Source organism: Balearica regulorum, chromosome 8 (genome assembly GCF_011004875.1).
Source record: "Balearica regulorum gibbericeps isolate bBalReg1 chromosome 8, bBalReg1.pri, whole genome shotgun sequence".
Taxonomy (NCBI): Eukaryota; Metazoa; Chordata; class Aves; order Gruiformes; family Gruidae; genus Balearica; species Balearica regulorum.
Window position 1 is genome coordinate 23,869,710 of NC_046191.1, and position 13,286 is coordinate 23,882,995.

General features: G+C 44.5%; 1 protein-coding gene across 1 annotated transcript in view; it reads right to left on the minus strand.

The window, feature by feature from the left end:
- The window catches only part of VAV3 (vav guanine nucleotide exchange factor 3), a 209,720-nt gene extending 199,287 nt beyond the window's left edge, over positions 1–10,433 (minus strand). The window contains exon 1 of the mRNA XM_075760092.1: positions 10,250–10,433. Coding sequence (XP_075616207.1) covers positions 10,250–10,336 — 87 coding nt within the window. The 5' untranslated portion in view covers positions 10,337–10,433. The remainder of the gene's footprint in view (positions 1–10,249) is intronic.
- Between the last annotated feature and the right edge of the window lie 2,853 nt (positions 10,434–13,286).

The following is a 13,286-nucleotide window of genomic DNA, read 5'->3' on the forward strand; positions in this document are numbered from 1 at the left end:
ATCTGTGTTTGTTCAAAACATACCAGTAACCGGGGAAAGCTGGATGACTGGCTGCGGGTGATCGGCCGAATAGCATGTGCCTGCAAAAGGGCTGCAGTTGGTTTTGGACAGAGCGAAAGGAAGGTTACCGTGGCCCCAGCCACTGCTCCTGGGAGGAAAACAATAAGGCAGCGCTCGCCACGCTCACACTTTGAGGTGCTGCAGCTGGGAAACAAATACAAAACATGTCGAGGGCATCTTTACACGTTCCCCTTTCCAGAGTTAGTCAGGGATCAAAGCAGAAAAAGTGGAAAAACATTTTGGAAACTCTGCACTTTCCAATTGCCATTTTAAATATAGTTTTGCAACACCTATGGCAAATAGGATGCAAGACTTGCTGTGTCATGCTGACTACAGATTGCACGTTTGCTAAATTTGCTGTTATTATGTATTACCCGTGATTGGTGCTAAGGCAGCCAAAGGAGGACTTTACCTTCAGGTGGGATTGAAAAACACAGAAGAAAAAGACAAGGGGGTACCTGCCCACCACAGCCATGCCATTATCATAAGGCTCACTTCCCCCTCGCCCTCCTTCTCATACCTAAGTTTCTGCAGGACAAAAGCCCAGGTTTGAAAATTCCTTTTAATTAAATTTTTCATCTTGCCTCAGGCACTGCTGCAACAGGCCAGAGCTCAAGAGCTCGGGCTCCGACCCGGAGCCCCCGGCAGCTCTGCAGCTGCCCCTGCTGAATACTCGTCCTGCTTCGCTTGGGTGAAGGAACAGCTTGCTAAGAAAGATAACTGGGATCACTTTGCTCCTCTGAAAATCCACAAAAAACAATTTGTTACGTACAGCAAGAGTTTTAGTAAGCTGAAAATAAAGTGATCTGTTCATCCCACAGTTTCTGAGGATCCTGCTGACAGCAGCTACTTTCACGAAGAATGATGTCATGTATAAGTGTGGCTGTGTGGACTCAAAAAGCAGCATAAAGCCGGCTTCCATTGAGATTTGACACTGGCTTCACAGAGCAGGGAGAGTTTTTAAGTATAGAATATTAAGTATGCATTTGAATCAGAAAAGCATTTTCGGATGTAGGTGGGTAGGAAATCAGGAGAACATTTTGTAGAAAGCCAGGGTGTTTTCTCTACACCCCATCCTTCTGCCCCTGGCAGCGCAGACCGTTCCACTTGCTATCAGGATGCCAGCGGCAGTCCTGGGAACGGTGGTCTGAAGCACAATTTTAAAATGCACGCTATGGTCTAAACAGCAAGAGGGGAATATCCTCTTAAACTCCTCCGGGCTGTGCAGAGGAAGACAGGTACCACTTCCACGTGACCGTTCCAGGCTTTGTTAGCTTTCCGAGTGTTTCTCTGAGGAACATCGGCCGATAGCCAGCTCTGAGCGTGAGTGAATCCCCATGGAGAAGACGGTGGGGAGATCGTGCTACAGCCATGCTGCACGTCCCAGTGCTCCTGTGGACGGCGGGAGGGAACCGCGTCGCCCTTCTCCCGCTCACCCGGCTCCTGGCAGGGATCTCCAAGCTCCTACAACACAAGCGGGGAAGGAGCCTGAAGCTCACTTGCCAGCCACCACGTAGAAACAACTGGGCACAAGCGATAGGTGGCTATTTTACTGCTCTGAGCAAAAAAGCTCATTGGCAAGGCAACCATTAGGGGGAAAAAGATGGGAATAATCCCACCTCGATACATACGATGAATGAACTCTGAACTGGACTAAGAGCTGAGGTGTACAAACCATAGGCCTTGGGCTAGTGGCCAAACTACCAATACATTGGGATCAATGCAAAGATGCAAAGCATTCTCATTTGATGCAAAGCATTCTTACTGTCAGAAGAACAGGAAAAATTATCCAAAGTGCCATTTTGAGTTAAAGAAAACATGTTGTTCAACAAGCTTTAAGTTTTGGATTTCATAAAAACCACCTTGTATGTTGCTTTTTACAACAAAGCAGTCACATTCAAAACAAAAATAAGATTTCGTTGGTGGCTGAATTTTCAGTGGTTTTAAAATTGAACGTTCTGTTTAGAAAACACTAAAACATTTTCCAAGTGCCCTACCTCTGCCTTGTGTCTCTGGCTGAAAGCTTTCGCTACATCCAGGATAAAATCCCTTCTGCTTCCAGTCTCTGTGCCCTATTTCCTGGCAGATCCCCCGGCTCTAATGGGCAATTAACAAGTGCAAAATAGGAACAACCTCTCAACAAAGTGTTGAGCTCAGTTCTGGCCCATTCCTCTCACAGACATCAAAAGGACAAGCAGGAGCAGTTTGGACAGAGGCAGGCTGTGGTCACCAGGGTAAGCCCACACAGGAGGACGTGAGAATCCTCCACCTGGCACCTCCTTGTCCCACGGCTTGGTGTCTTCCTACATCACGGCAGCTATTAACACTTCAGCACGTACACTACAGACCAGCACGAACAGCAAGGCCATGGGGAAATGAATGGCACCAATATCTCTGCCTTCAGGTTTAAAAGGTATTAGTTCTCTCAGCTGTGAGGGAGCCCCAAAGATCTGGCCGAGACTCAGGTAAGTAGAAAGAGATGAAATGCTGTCACAGTGACAGGTTCGTTGCACCCGTGTTACATCCGCTGCCAGCAGAGAGGATCGCACTCTGTCTTTACCCCGGCACAGTGACCCTGGGTGGCACAGAGCTGCCACCACTGAGCCGTCACCACCTCCTCAGCGTACAGTGTAGGAACACAGAGAAGGACGTCCTGGGGTAGGAAGGGCTCCCACCGAGCCATCGAGCTCTTTGCAGCCGCTGGAGTGGCTCCCAGAGCACATCCTCGTGCTCTGCCTGACACTGTGCGGCCAAAGCTGTTGCCAAGGCCCTGGTGGGACTCCATTTCATCCTCACCATGACCCCCCCTTCTGGGAAAAGGATGGAAAAGGTTCTTCCAGCAAACAAGGCTGGCAAGGCAGAAGCTGAGCTCTGAACTACATATCCATTGAAAATGGCATTCTTCATGTTCACTAACATAAATAGTTTTTAGTATTTAGACCACATTTTTGTTTGTAGGATTTGTCAATGTAAAAACTTACCCAGAGCCTTCTGGAGTCATTTAAGATTTGATCTTGCAGAACACAGAAGCTTCAAGAAAAGCATAAGGCCTTGGGCAAAGGAAAAATCATTTGTGCTACTTAAAATAATTTACAGCATTTTAAAATATTCAATCTATTTAATCATATCAGATAGAATTCCCATAGTTTCACAAATGTTCCTTGAGGACCGTGAACGTGGCAGAATTGTCTCCAGAGCAAATTCAACGTTTTCAGGTGCTCCAGCTTTGATTCAGCATTGAGTGAAATAACAGAACCAATAATTAATATTGCTCTGTAAAAGCAACGGTGGGTTATTACATACATTTTAATCAGGCCCGGTGAGAAGGCTCAGGATTCGTCTTCTCACCATTCCCATTCTAAATATAAGCCTGGCATGGATTTACTGGGGGAAGCACAAGGGAGTTGCAGCCTCCCTCCTGGTATCGCCCCCACGTCTCGTGCGATGGGACGGGGGGGGTCTGCACCACTGGGCAGCAGCCATCCCTCTGTATGATAGTTACGACCGCCGATGTGACATAAGCTTTATGTCTGAAGAGGTAGTAAAGCAATCGGGAAGGCTACCCAGGGTGCTTGCGAAGGCTTTAATTCACACTGAGCCCGTGGGGCTGGAAGGATAAGCACAAGCACTAAAGCACAGGAGTTCTCTTGCCAGCTCTGCCGCTAAGTCCATGCAAATCACTTAATCTTCCTAATTCATTCCCCCTTTGCTAAAAGGGGAATGTAAATATTTATTTACCGTCCAACTCACAGGCATGTTGTGAGGATTAATTAGTTAATAACTGTTAAGTGCTTTGAAGATACAAGTGACTGTGCAAACTACTAAGTATTATTAACTAACATTAGGCTAATGATGCAGACAGGAGTGGTGATTTTCATTAGATGTACCAAGGCAGAGCCCAGGATTCTGCCCCAAGATGCATGCTAGCTAGTGAAAAATTTACAAGGTTATAAGAAAGATTAAAAGAATAAAGTAAATTTCCACTGGTCCACTGGAACACAAGAAAAAAAAAAAAAATGAAACAGCAGTGCCATTCCTGACCTAGCAAAACCACAGCTCTATTAATAACTCCAGACCACATGCCGAAAGCTGTTGCTTTGCACCTTGATTAGTCATTTCCACCAATGTGCAAAGTGGGTTTGGGCTGGTGGCAATTTCCACTCCTACAGCTTGCTCTGCACCTCTGAGAACGGTGGCACACAGGCTAAGGCAAGCAGGAATCAAGCGCAGCACACACGCGTCGCGTACTGCAGTTTCGCAGCGTGCTTGCTTTGCGTTCTTTAACTTCTGCGAGAAATCCGGACGGCTACAGCGCATCTCTAGGAGAAGGCTGGCTTTGCGTTCAGGCAGCTCTCCTGACACAAAGGAAGGTTCCGTGCAGGCGGCCGGCCTGAGGTTTGGGAGGGCCAGCAGCACGGGAGCAGCACGCACCTCTGCCTTACGCTACTGTTAGCATTCTAGCAAAGACAGATAGCAAAGACACAGCCTGGAAAGCTGAGCCAGCAACTAAAATAACTTGGGAAGATGCTTCCTCAGAGCAGCTGGCCACATAGCTCTGCTGGGGAAGCCAGGTGCAGCCCCTGAGAGCCGTCAGCAACTCACACCTGTGGGCCTAAATCGCCTGTTGCTCATACAAAAAGACCAGGAATTCCCCAAATTCAATTGCAATCAAGTCTCTTGCCGATACTTGCAAATAATTTGCAATTCGTCTATCTAATATGTATGTCTATCTTAGAATCTGGGCAATTCTCAGTGCTGTAGCTCCAGGTGCACGAGGCAACATTTTCTCAGCTCTCTTTTTTCACTTCTTCACGCCTGAGTCTGCAAGCTTAGTTTTGGTTCTTTCTTTTTTTAGTTACTTTAGTGGTGGCAGAGTGTGGTAAACACACAATGATTTTAGGAGGGAAAGAAGACAACACGCTACAGGCCTCTGTCTTAGTAACTCTTCATACAACCGTTCTGGTCCTGGCCAAAATTTTTAACTTCTTTCTATCATTTCACAGCATCATTGTGCAAAATACAGATTAAAATAAGCCTTATGGAACAGAGAAACACAGCAGTGGGAAAAGCGGAGGAGAGAGAGAAGGATTCCAGTTATCTCCAAAAATCTGCAAACCCCTTTTTTTTCCTTTTGAGTGATCCATAAATACCTTAAGCCCTGATGCTGTGAATGTCTGTTGGCAGCCTCAGGGCTTGCTGTGAGGCAGAGGTGACCTAAGGTGCCGCAGGCTCCTGCGGACCGAAGGTGCAGGCTCTCAGGCAGGTGGACCATCAGGGAAGCAACGCGCCCGACCTCGGCAGCGCTCGCCGGACCCACTTGCGAGGAAGGAGGCGATCCCTCTACTCTCGCTTCCAGATCACAGAGCTCAGAAGCACACCGTGATTCTCAGAGGGACAGGTGTGTCACCAGCACAAGAAATCTCATTGTTCTCTGCATTACAATGTGCTAAACCCTTTGGGGATCCCTACCCAGAGTCTCCCAGGTACTCTCCTCCTGGGAAGGGTGAGAGAAACTCCTTTGTGAAGCCATCTCCTCAACAACCCTTTTGTCAGAGGAGAGGCAGCTGCTGCAATTAAAATAGTTTGGGAGAAGAGGTCCTGCTGAGCCCAGTGAAAGCTCCTTACGTCTGACATTCCGTTGCAAAGCCTTGTACGCTGTTGCAGCAGGGTGGCAAACTGTAATTAACAATTAGGTACGTGAAGTTACTGTTGTAAAATTTAAATACAGTAAATACCTTCAACAACCGCATCTCAACACGGGAAACAGGAGAGGTTGAATTTCACACTTCAGCATAAGGCTCAGCCTAGTGGCTACCGTTAAGGACGCTTGACATTTTAACGGTCTTCTGATTATCAAGCTCTGTTTTCAGATACCTATGACGTGACTAAACAGTAATGATTTCAAGTTAAGATTTATCTAACTCAACACTGACTTTAGACTGATCTATTTATCGACAACGTGCTGATTTATCGACAAAATGCAATGAACAAAATCTATTTTTCATATTAAAAATATATCCATTGTGATATATCTCTTCCTGCATTCTATTTAATAGGCTCTCACATTAGCTCAGGATTTCTGTTCAACTGCAAATACCAGTGCACATTATAAATATATCTACAATCCACTTACGACACTGGAAAGGTTAAAAACATTTAAGCAAGGACAAAGGCCAACTACTTACTCAAAATCTCTTGCCCCCTGGACATATTGTTGCTTAATCATTTTTCACATGGGTTTTACTTTTGCTGCTGAAATTAGTGGCTATCGTTTGCCACATAGTGTAGGACTAGAAATACTATAAATCTGAAATGCTAATGTGCTTTCCCCTGCGTGTGATTCCTACCAGTCGAATACATCATCCGCAGTTACTTTTATCTCAAGCCAAGACTAGCAAGGGCAAAACGCAGTCTTTTATTGACTTTAGAGCTTAGTCCATTAAACTCCCTGCTTTTTCACCCTCTAAAGCCTATCACAGGCTGATGGCGTCACCCTGGATTTTATTTTGCGCTATTATGAGCCCAGCTTCCATACACACGGAGCATGGCGGGGGCTGGGCACCTTCTCTGAGGCGAGGAGGCACATCACTCGCAGGCTGCCTGACAACAGGGGTAATTGCTTCTTATTTTTTAAACATACGGTGACAGGCAGGCTTAGCCAGTGCAGAAGCTTCTGCAGAGCCTCCGGGGAAGGAGAGGAAAAACACTTCATGCTCTTTGCCAAGACATTTGCGATGCAAAGTGGGGCATCAGCAAACCTGAACGGAGGGACTAAAGCCCTCACAAGCCAGCCAGGCAAAAAAGGAAAACAACCCTTCAGGAACAGGGTTTTTTTAAACAACCCATAGAAAAGCAAATGCACTTGGTTACAAATAGTATCGCTTCTTATCAATACGTGAACCAGAGATGATGCTGTTTAAAGGATTAAAAAATACATAGGCTCTCGCGAGCGCAATACCCAGTGCTTCAAAACCTGCAAAATTACCAACGCATCTTCTAGATTTTGCAGGAGAAATGAGCGCAAGTGAGCAAATGCAGCACACTTTAAATTATTTTAAGCAGATCTGGCACAACTTTTTGCAGTCCCAAAGAAGCTGCAGCGGCATCCATAGAAGGCCTGTAATCGTTCACTCCACAGTGTGCTGGGCACAGAGACGCTGTGGACACAGTACAAAGTCAACGCAAGCATCTCATAACTCTTGCTGACATTATAACAGCTCCCAAGGCCAAAAGACAAACACCACGATTCCTATTCGTGTTGCTCATAGTCTAAAGAAAGATAGTTGCACTCTGAGGGCAAAGGCACTTTTCAATTTTCTTGCATAGTTGATTGTAGATATAAAACTTAACATTAAACACCTGACTAGCACTGATGCGAAAACACCATCTTTTTTCAGGAGAAAAACAGTTGTAGCCATCCACCATGGCTACAATCCAAAGTAACGTCAAAGCGCTGTTGTATCCAGGGCAGCCGAAAAAGACCCGGCAGAATTCGAGACACCAGACAAAGAGTTTCCACCGCAGACTCCCGAATCTCCTGCCTACAGAAAGTTTGTTGTACGGTGCACAAGCCCCACACAAGTCCTCGTCTCCGTAACTCTGAAGACTAGAGAGGGCGGCGAGGAAGGAGGGTGCTGATACACCTACCGAATAAAAGGCTGAGAACTGTAATGCTACTCTTGCTGTCCCATAAACAGTGGCCCACCTTGAACCTAGTTACTGCGCTGCATTGAGTATATGTGATATTGTGAAGAATGCAGGATTAAAAACTGCTACAGAGACAGTACTGAAAGTTCAGTCAGGAAATCCTCACCCAAGTTCATTTTCTCTCAGATTCCTTGAGACATTGCACTTAGACTGTGTGCGGCTTCCTTAACATTTTCTGAGTTTTGCTAACTCTCTACTGGCACAGAGCACGGCCCCGGGTTTGTTAGAACTCAGTTTAATCATGTAGCAGCTAAGCACTTGGAAAATGAGATAGAAGTGGATCTGCAATGCTACAGCGATAACAGCAGAGTCACTAGACAAATACAAACATTAGCATAACAGCTGTACTAGATACACATAAACATTGTCATAACAGCTGTATTCAATTTTGTAGGTACAGAGGTCATTAATAAGTAAGATTGAATCACGTTAATAATCCTCGAAAACAAATCAACTGGTTGATTTTTTTATTACCGAGTCCACATCTCTCTCGTTTGTTCTGGTTGGCAGCACTGCCACCTATTAGTTAAGAGTGGCTTGTTTGCTTTGTTAGAGCTATTGTCCAGATGTCCAAATAGATGTATATCGTTATATAAATTATAAGTTTAAAGTCAAAATGTTTCTTAATGGAATAGTATAAATTAATAGAATGTAGTGAATTTTTTTTTTTAAGCTAGACTTCAAACAAAATGTTATGGAAATGAGAAAGATATTCAAATGTTGAAAATCCACATCAACATGCTGAGTTTATTACAGAACAGCTCACTGGAAATTAACTGGGTACTAATCTTTTAATACTGCAGCTGATCCTTGGTCAACCTGTTACAAGAGTAAATTGCCATTCCCAGCTGTGCCATACTATAAGAGGATAAACTTCAGAGCGGTCCTTAGGAACAACCTATTTCAAGAATATCTCCTCAATCTTTTACAGCTAATCAGAGCAACATTAACAGAAGAAAAGCCTCCAGAAGGGAATGTACGTGAATATGAATCCAATTTGATGCTGCAGGAAAGCACAGATTTTTTTTTTTTTTTAATGTAGTAAGACACTGAAAACTCAGTATTAAAAGGCTGAAGAAATGAGAGAATTGAGACATTACTTCAGCCCAAGAATTCACCTCAGTAAGACTCAGAGGTCTAACACTCAAAAAATCAGGGCCTACGTGCTTACGAGAGTCTCTTGTCTCTCACTGCAATAAAGCCGCAGCGGAGCTCAGGAGGAGCCACCCTACCTAAGCGCTCAGGTTGGTTTGGAGACGACTTCCTGGACTCCCACATCCAAAGTCACAGCGCCAACCGGAGCATGATGAACATTTGGGAACCCAAATGTCTCTGGCTCTTACCGGCTGCTGCCAGAAGCCAAATTTCCACCGAAACAAGTTGTGCTGAGCACTTTTTCATACTCATTGGCTTTTTGTTCCACAAATGCATTTTCTCTTTCAGTTTCTTCAACTTTCATTTACACTTACTCTACCTTGTGCTTCCTTCACAATTTCAAGATGAGTACTCTAAATCAGTTGAGCAAGAACTCTCTCTGCACTCACAGAAAGTCTTGTCTAAAAAAAGACTGCCAGCGTTTGCAAGCTTTTTAAGGCAGAAATAGCTATTTACTGTTTACACAACACCTAAAGCTACGGGACCTCCAACCTGGCTAAGGCCTTTGGTCACTACTGCAATATTGTTACACAGTCATTTTAAATTTATAATGGTTTTGCCTTTTGTTGCATATGCAAGAAAAGAGCGTTCATGTTAACTGACAGATGACTAAACGCCACCTCTTTTTATCACTCCCATCTTACTCCAAGATGACAATATAGAATAATCGCAGAATTGCACTCTATCTGATATACTATACCATGTCAAATAACCTCCTTCACCTCCCAAAGAATTTCTGTGGATAAACAATGACTGCTAGGGAAAGCTGCTTTACTATTGTATTTCCACTACTTACAGAAATATCGACTAGGCGATTTTTAATATTGATAAAACCTAGCACACGCCTGTGACCTGGCTCTGCGGAAGTCACCCTGATGCTCTACAATCTAACCTCCCATTCTGGAGAAACTACCAGAGGAAGGAAAAGCTGTTTCTCCACGACCAGCACCGCCCAGGGCAGCACCCATTCCCCGCGGTGGGGCAGGGGGGCTGTGTTCCCTGCCGCTCCCCATCCCAAATAGTGCAGCTGCGTCTGCCCGGAGTTAGCCAGGCTAGCGGACAGCTGCCTCCTGCAAACTGCTGCTCCTGAGCCTGAAGTGCTATTTCTCCAATTACAACCAGTGCAGACTGAAGGGACAGTGCGGGGAGACAAGACGGCTTGACAGATGACTACTGAAAATTGGGAAGTGGTGTTAACCATGGAAAAAATGAATGTATTTGAGAATTGCTAATAAAACAGATAGCGATAGCTGAAAATAGCAATACTTTCCATGATTTATGCTAGAGCTAGATTTAAAAGCTGGCACTAAAGAACGTTTCTTCTTACCAGTCTTATAAGCTCACTCTTTGCCCATGTACTCTGCTCAAGAGTGCCTGGTAAGACACAGCCCAAAAGGGCTTCGCATCTCAGCATAAATAGGCATCATATGGATTTTTTTGTTTTGTTTTTTGGGTTTTTTCCTCACCAGCCCCTTCAACAATCACCCTCTCCCCAAAAATGGTAGATGCCTGATGCATCTTTGGCCTTCTTTCATCCTCCTGCACGGGGAATATTTGGCCAACCCTCAGAAAAGGAGTCTGGTTTGAGAGCAGCCGGAATTAGAAAATAATTACAGCAAGAGGCGTGCAGCCAGCCCTCCATGTAGAAGCAGAGTATCTCGTGTCCTTCTGCTGATAATGTCAGCATCACCAGAACAGCCTCTCCAAAACCACAGAAAGTACTTCCCTTTTGTGCCAATGCTTCTCCCTGTGCAGGAGGAAGGATGGTCTTGTGGCTCACGCAGCCGCGGTTGTCAGCATGTGTGGCTTCTATTCCTGGTGGTCACCGCCTTCTCTTGTGACTTTGGCAGAGTTACCTAACTTCTCCATCCACCAAAATGTCCATCTGCTGTACAACATAACAACATAATAACATTAGTCAATGCTGACCTTTAACGTAAATACTGTTGGAAAATTTAATGGATTGGGATAGATGGGAAGCAGTGTAAGAATTCAAAGTATTATTTTCATGGTGGTGTTATTTAGTGGCATTTTAGTTGTCCTCACCAAGCAAAATTTTCATCAGCTGTGTAGTGCCTTTATCTCTGAATATCATCTACAGTGTCAAGACACAGAGAGGTAACTCTTTAAATATACCTATTTTACAGCACCCGAGGGAGGGCTGTGGCAAACACAACCAAAAGAAGCGCATCTCCATCTCACTCCCACTTTACCTTCACAGTTAAGGTAATTTTCAAGAAGAAAGATAGCAACGTCATTCATGCACGTTTCTTGTAAATCCCTCTCCAGACAACTGCTATCAGATAAACAGTCCGCATCAAACAATCACTGAAAATTTCCAATGTCCGTATCTCAACCAGCGCTGTGCAGTGTAGCAGGTGTCGGGCTCAGCGCAGCAGCAGCTGTGTTGCTACACATACCCTTGCTCCTCGTTCCCAGGGATGGCGCTGACTTCGACAGAAAGCCAGCCCACGTGCAGGACCTTAGCATCGGTGCTCACCTCCAAATACGAACAAGCTACTCGGGTCCGCTTCTCTGATGTTGTAACTGTGTTACAACATTATTTTCTTATTTATTATTTCCTAAGTGACAGCAGATGTGCACAGAGTTTTGTATTTTCCTTTCGTACTAAGATAGGAAAGGCAAGTCAAACTGTCGTGCTGTTTGACTGAAAATACGGACTATGTAAAAATTAAGTTCTTCCTTACCCAAACTGGTACTAACGGTACTGCTTTCAAGCTAGTCCCTCCTTCAGAGAAAACTGTTTAGTTCAACATTTAACCATTTTCCTGCAGCATCTACGTCAAAAGAGTCAGCTCTGTGCAGACAAACGATGCAAGCCGTCAAGGGGATCAGCCTGTTATCTCCGCTGTCTGAATGCCCAAAAGCTCCAAGAACAAACGTGGAGACTAAAAGAGAGAATTAGCTTTCAGAAATTATTTCAGTGCAGTAATATGAGCGATTGTTACTAATGAAGGAGAAGAGTTGTTTTCATGACACAGTGGCCTTCCTTTTGTGGAGGTCAGCCGGAAAATCAGAACCAGAAGCAAGTCATCTACTTTTTCCCCCGTGTGCATTAAATTCCTGTTCATTGACACTTGTTTGTCTCAGATGCTCATTCCAGAACATCACATATTCTATGTAGAGCATGAAGACACAAAGCTACTGCATGTATCTATCCCACCCAATCTGTGGGCTCGTTAGTACTGTCCTGAGGGAAACACTTTGTTCTGATTCTTCATTCTCCATTTTTATAATTTGAGAAGCTTCCCAGTAAATGTCAGAGAGTCCCACTGTTTACTGATTAAATGCAGTACCAGAGAAAGTATTTAAAGTCTGATCAAATGGGAGTTCAAGCTCCTCTTCTTTACCTCACCACTACAGCTAGTAAAACCCTACAAATCAGAAACCAGAAGAAACTCAATTATTGTGAACAGAAATGGGCAAAAAAATCCCTAATTTCAGCTGAGCAAAACTAAAAGCACGAAGTCCCCCCTATTACGTGTGGTCATGGGCACGCAGCAAGGAAGAAGAAAGGGGGTTTCGGCCAGATACTTAGGAGGAGTGTGACTGAATAATTAGATGTAAGGACTACATTTGAATACTGAGACCCTTCTGATTTTTTGCTTGAAGTTCTCAATAACTAAGAATGGCATTAATTAACACCTGAGGGAATATTCATGCATTTTCCATACACAAATCAATCTGCATGCAGAAGCCATCCAGACTATCCCAACGTGACTCAATCTGAGCAGAGCTAGTCTGCAAAGAAAGTCGTTTCAGCCCAAGAACTCGTCCCCGGAGGGAGCACACCCCCAGGCACTGCGCAAAAGGAGTTTTAGTTGGCTTAGGTCAAGATGTTTCTAAGGCCGGTGCCTCCTGAAGGACAACCAAGGTGCTGAACACGTCCCGCTTTAGTGCTTGAAAGCTTTTCCAAAGGTCCCTAGTAAGTTTTAAAACACAGTAAATCAAAGTTGCCTTTTTCACTAGAAAGGCAAAACATCTGGCATGTTCTTAGGAAATAAGCTGTTAGAAATTAACGGGAGATAAGCAGTCTCAAGACAAATACTGAAATGTCTGTACGTACGCAGGTATAAAAGAGAAAGGCTGCTTCAGCCTCTCAGCTTTGATATCTGCTGGAAGATGTTCATTTCCTCTCTCTTAAAAAGAGCACCTGTTAAAGGAAATTGCCTATAGAACCAGATAGAAAATAAACCCAAAATGCCCCAAATGTTTACAACTCTGCTTCATGTCTCCATTGCAGGTTTTAAGTTTTTCCACTAGGAGTTTAAGACCCTAAACTTTATATTTAGGTACCGATACACAACTGCAAACTGAGGTTCAACATGAGCTACGGGTTTAAT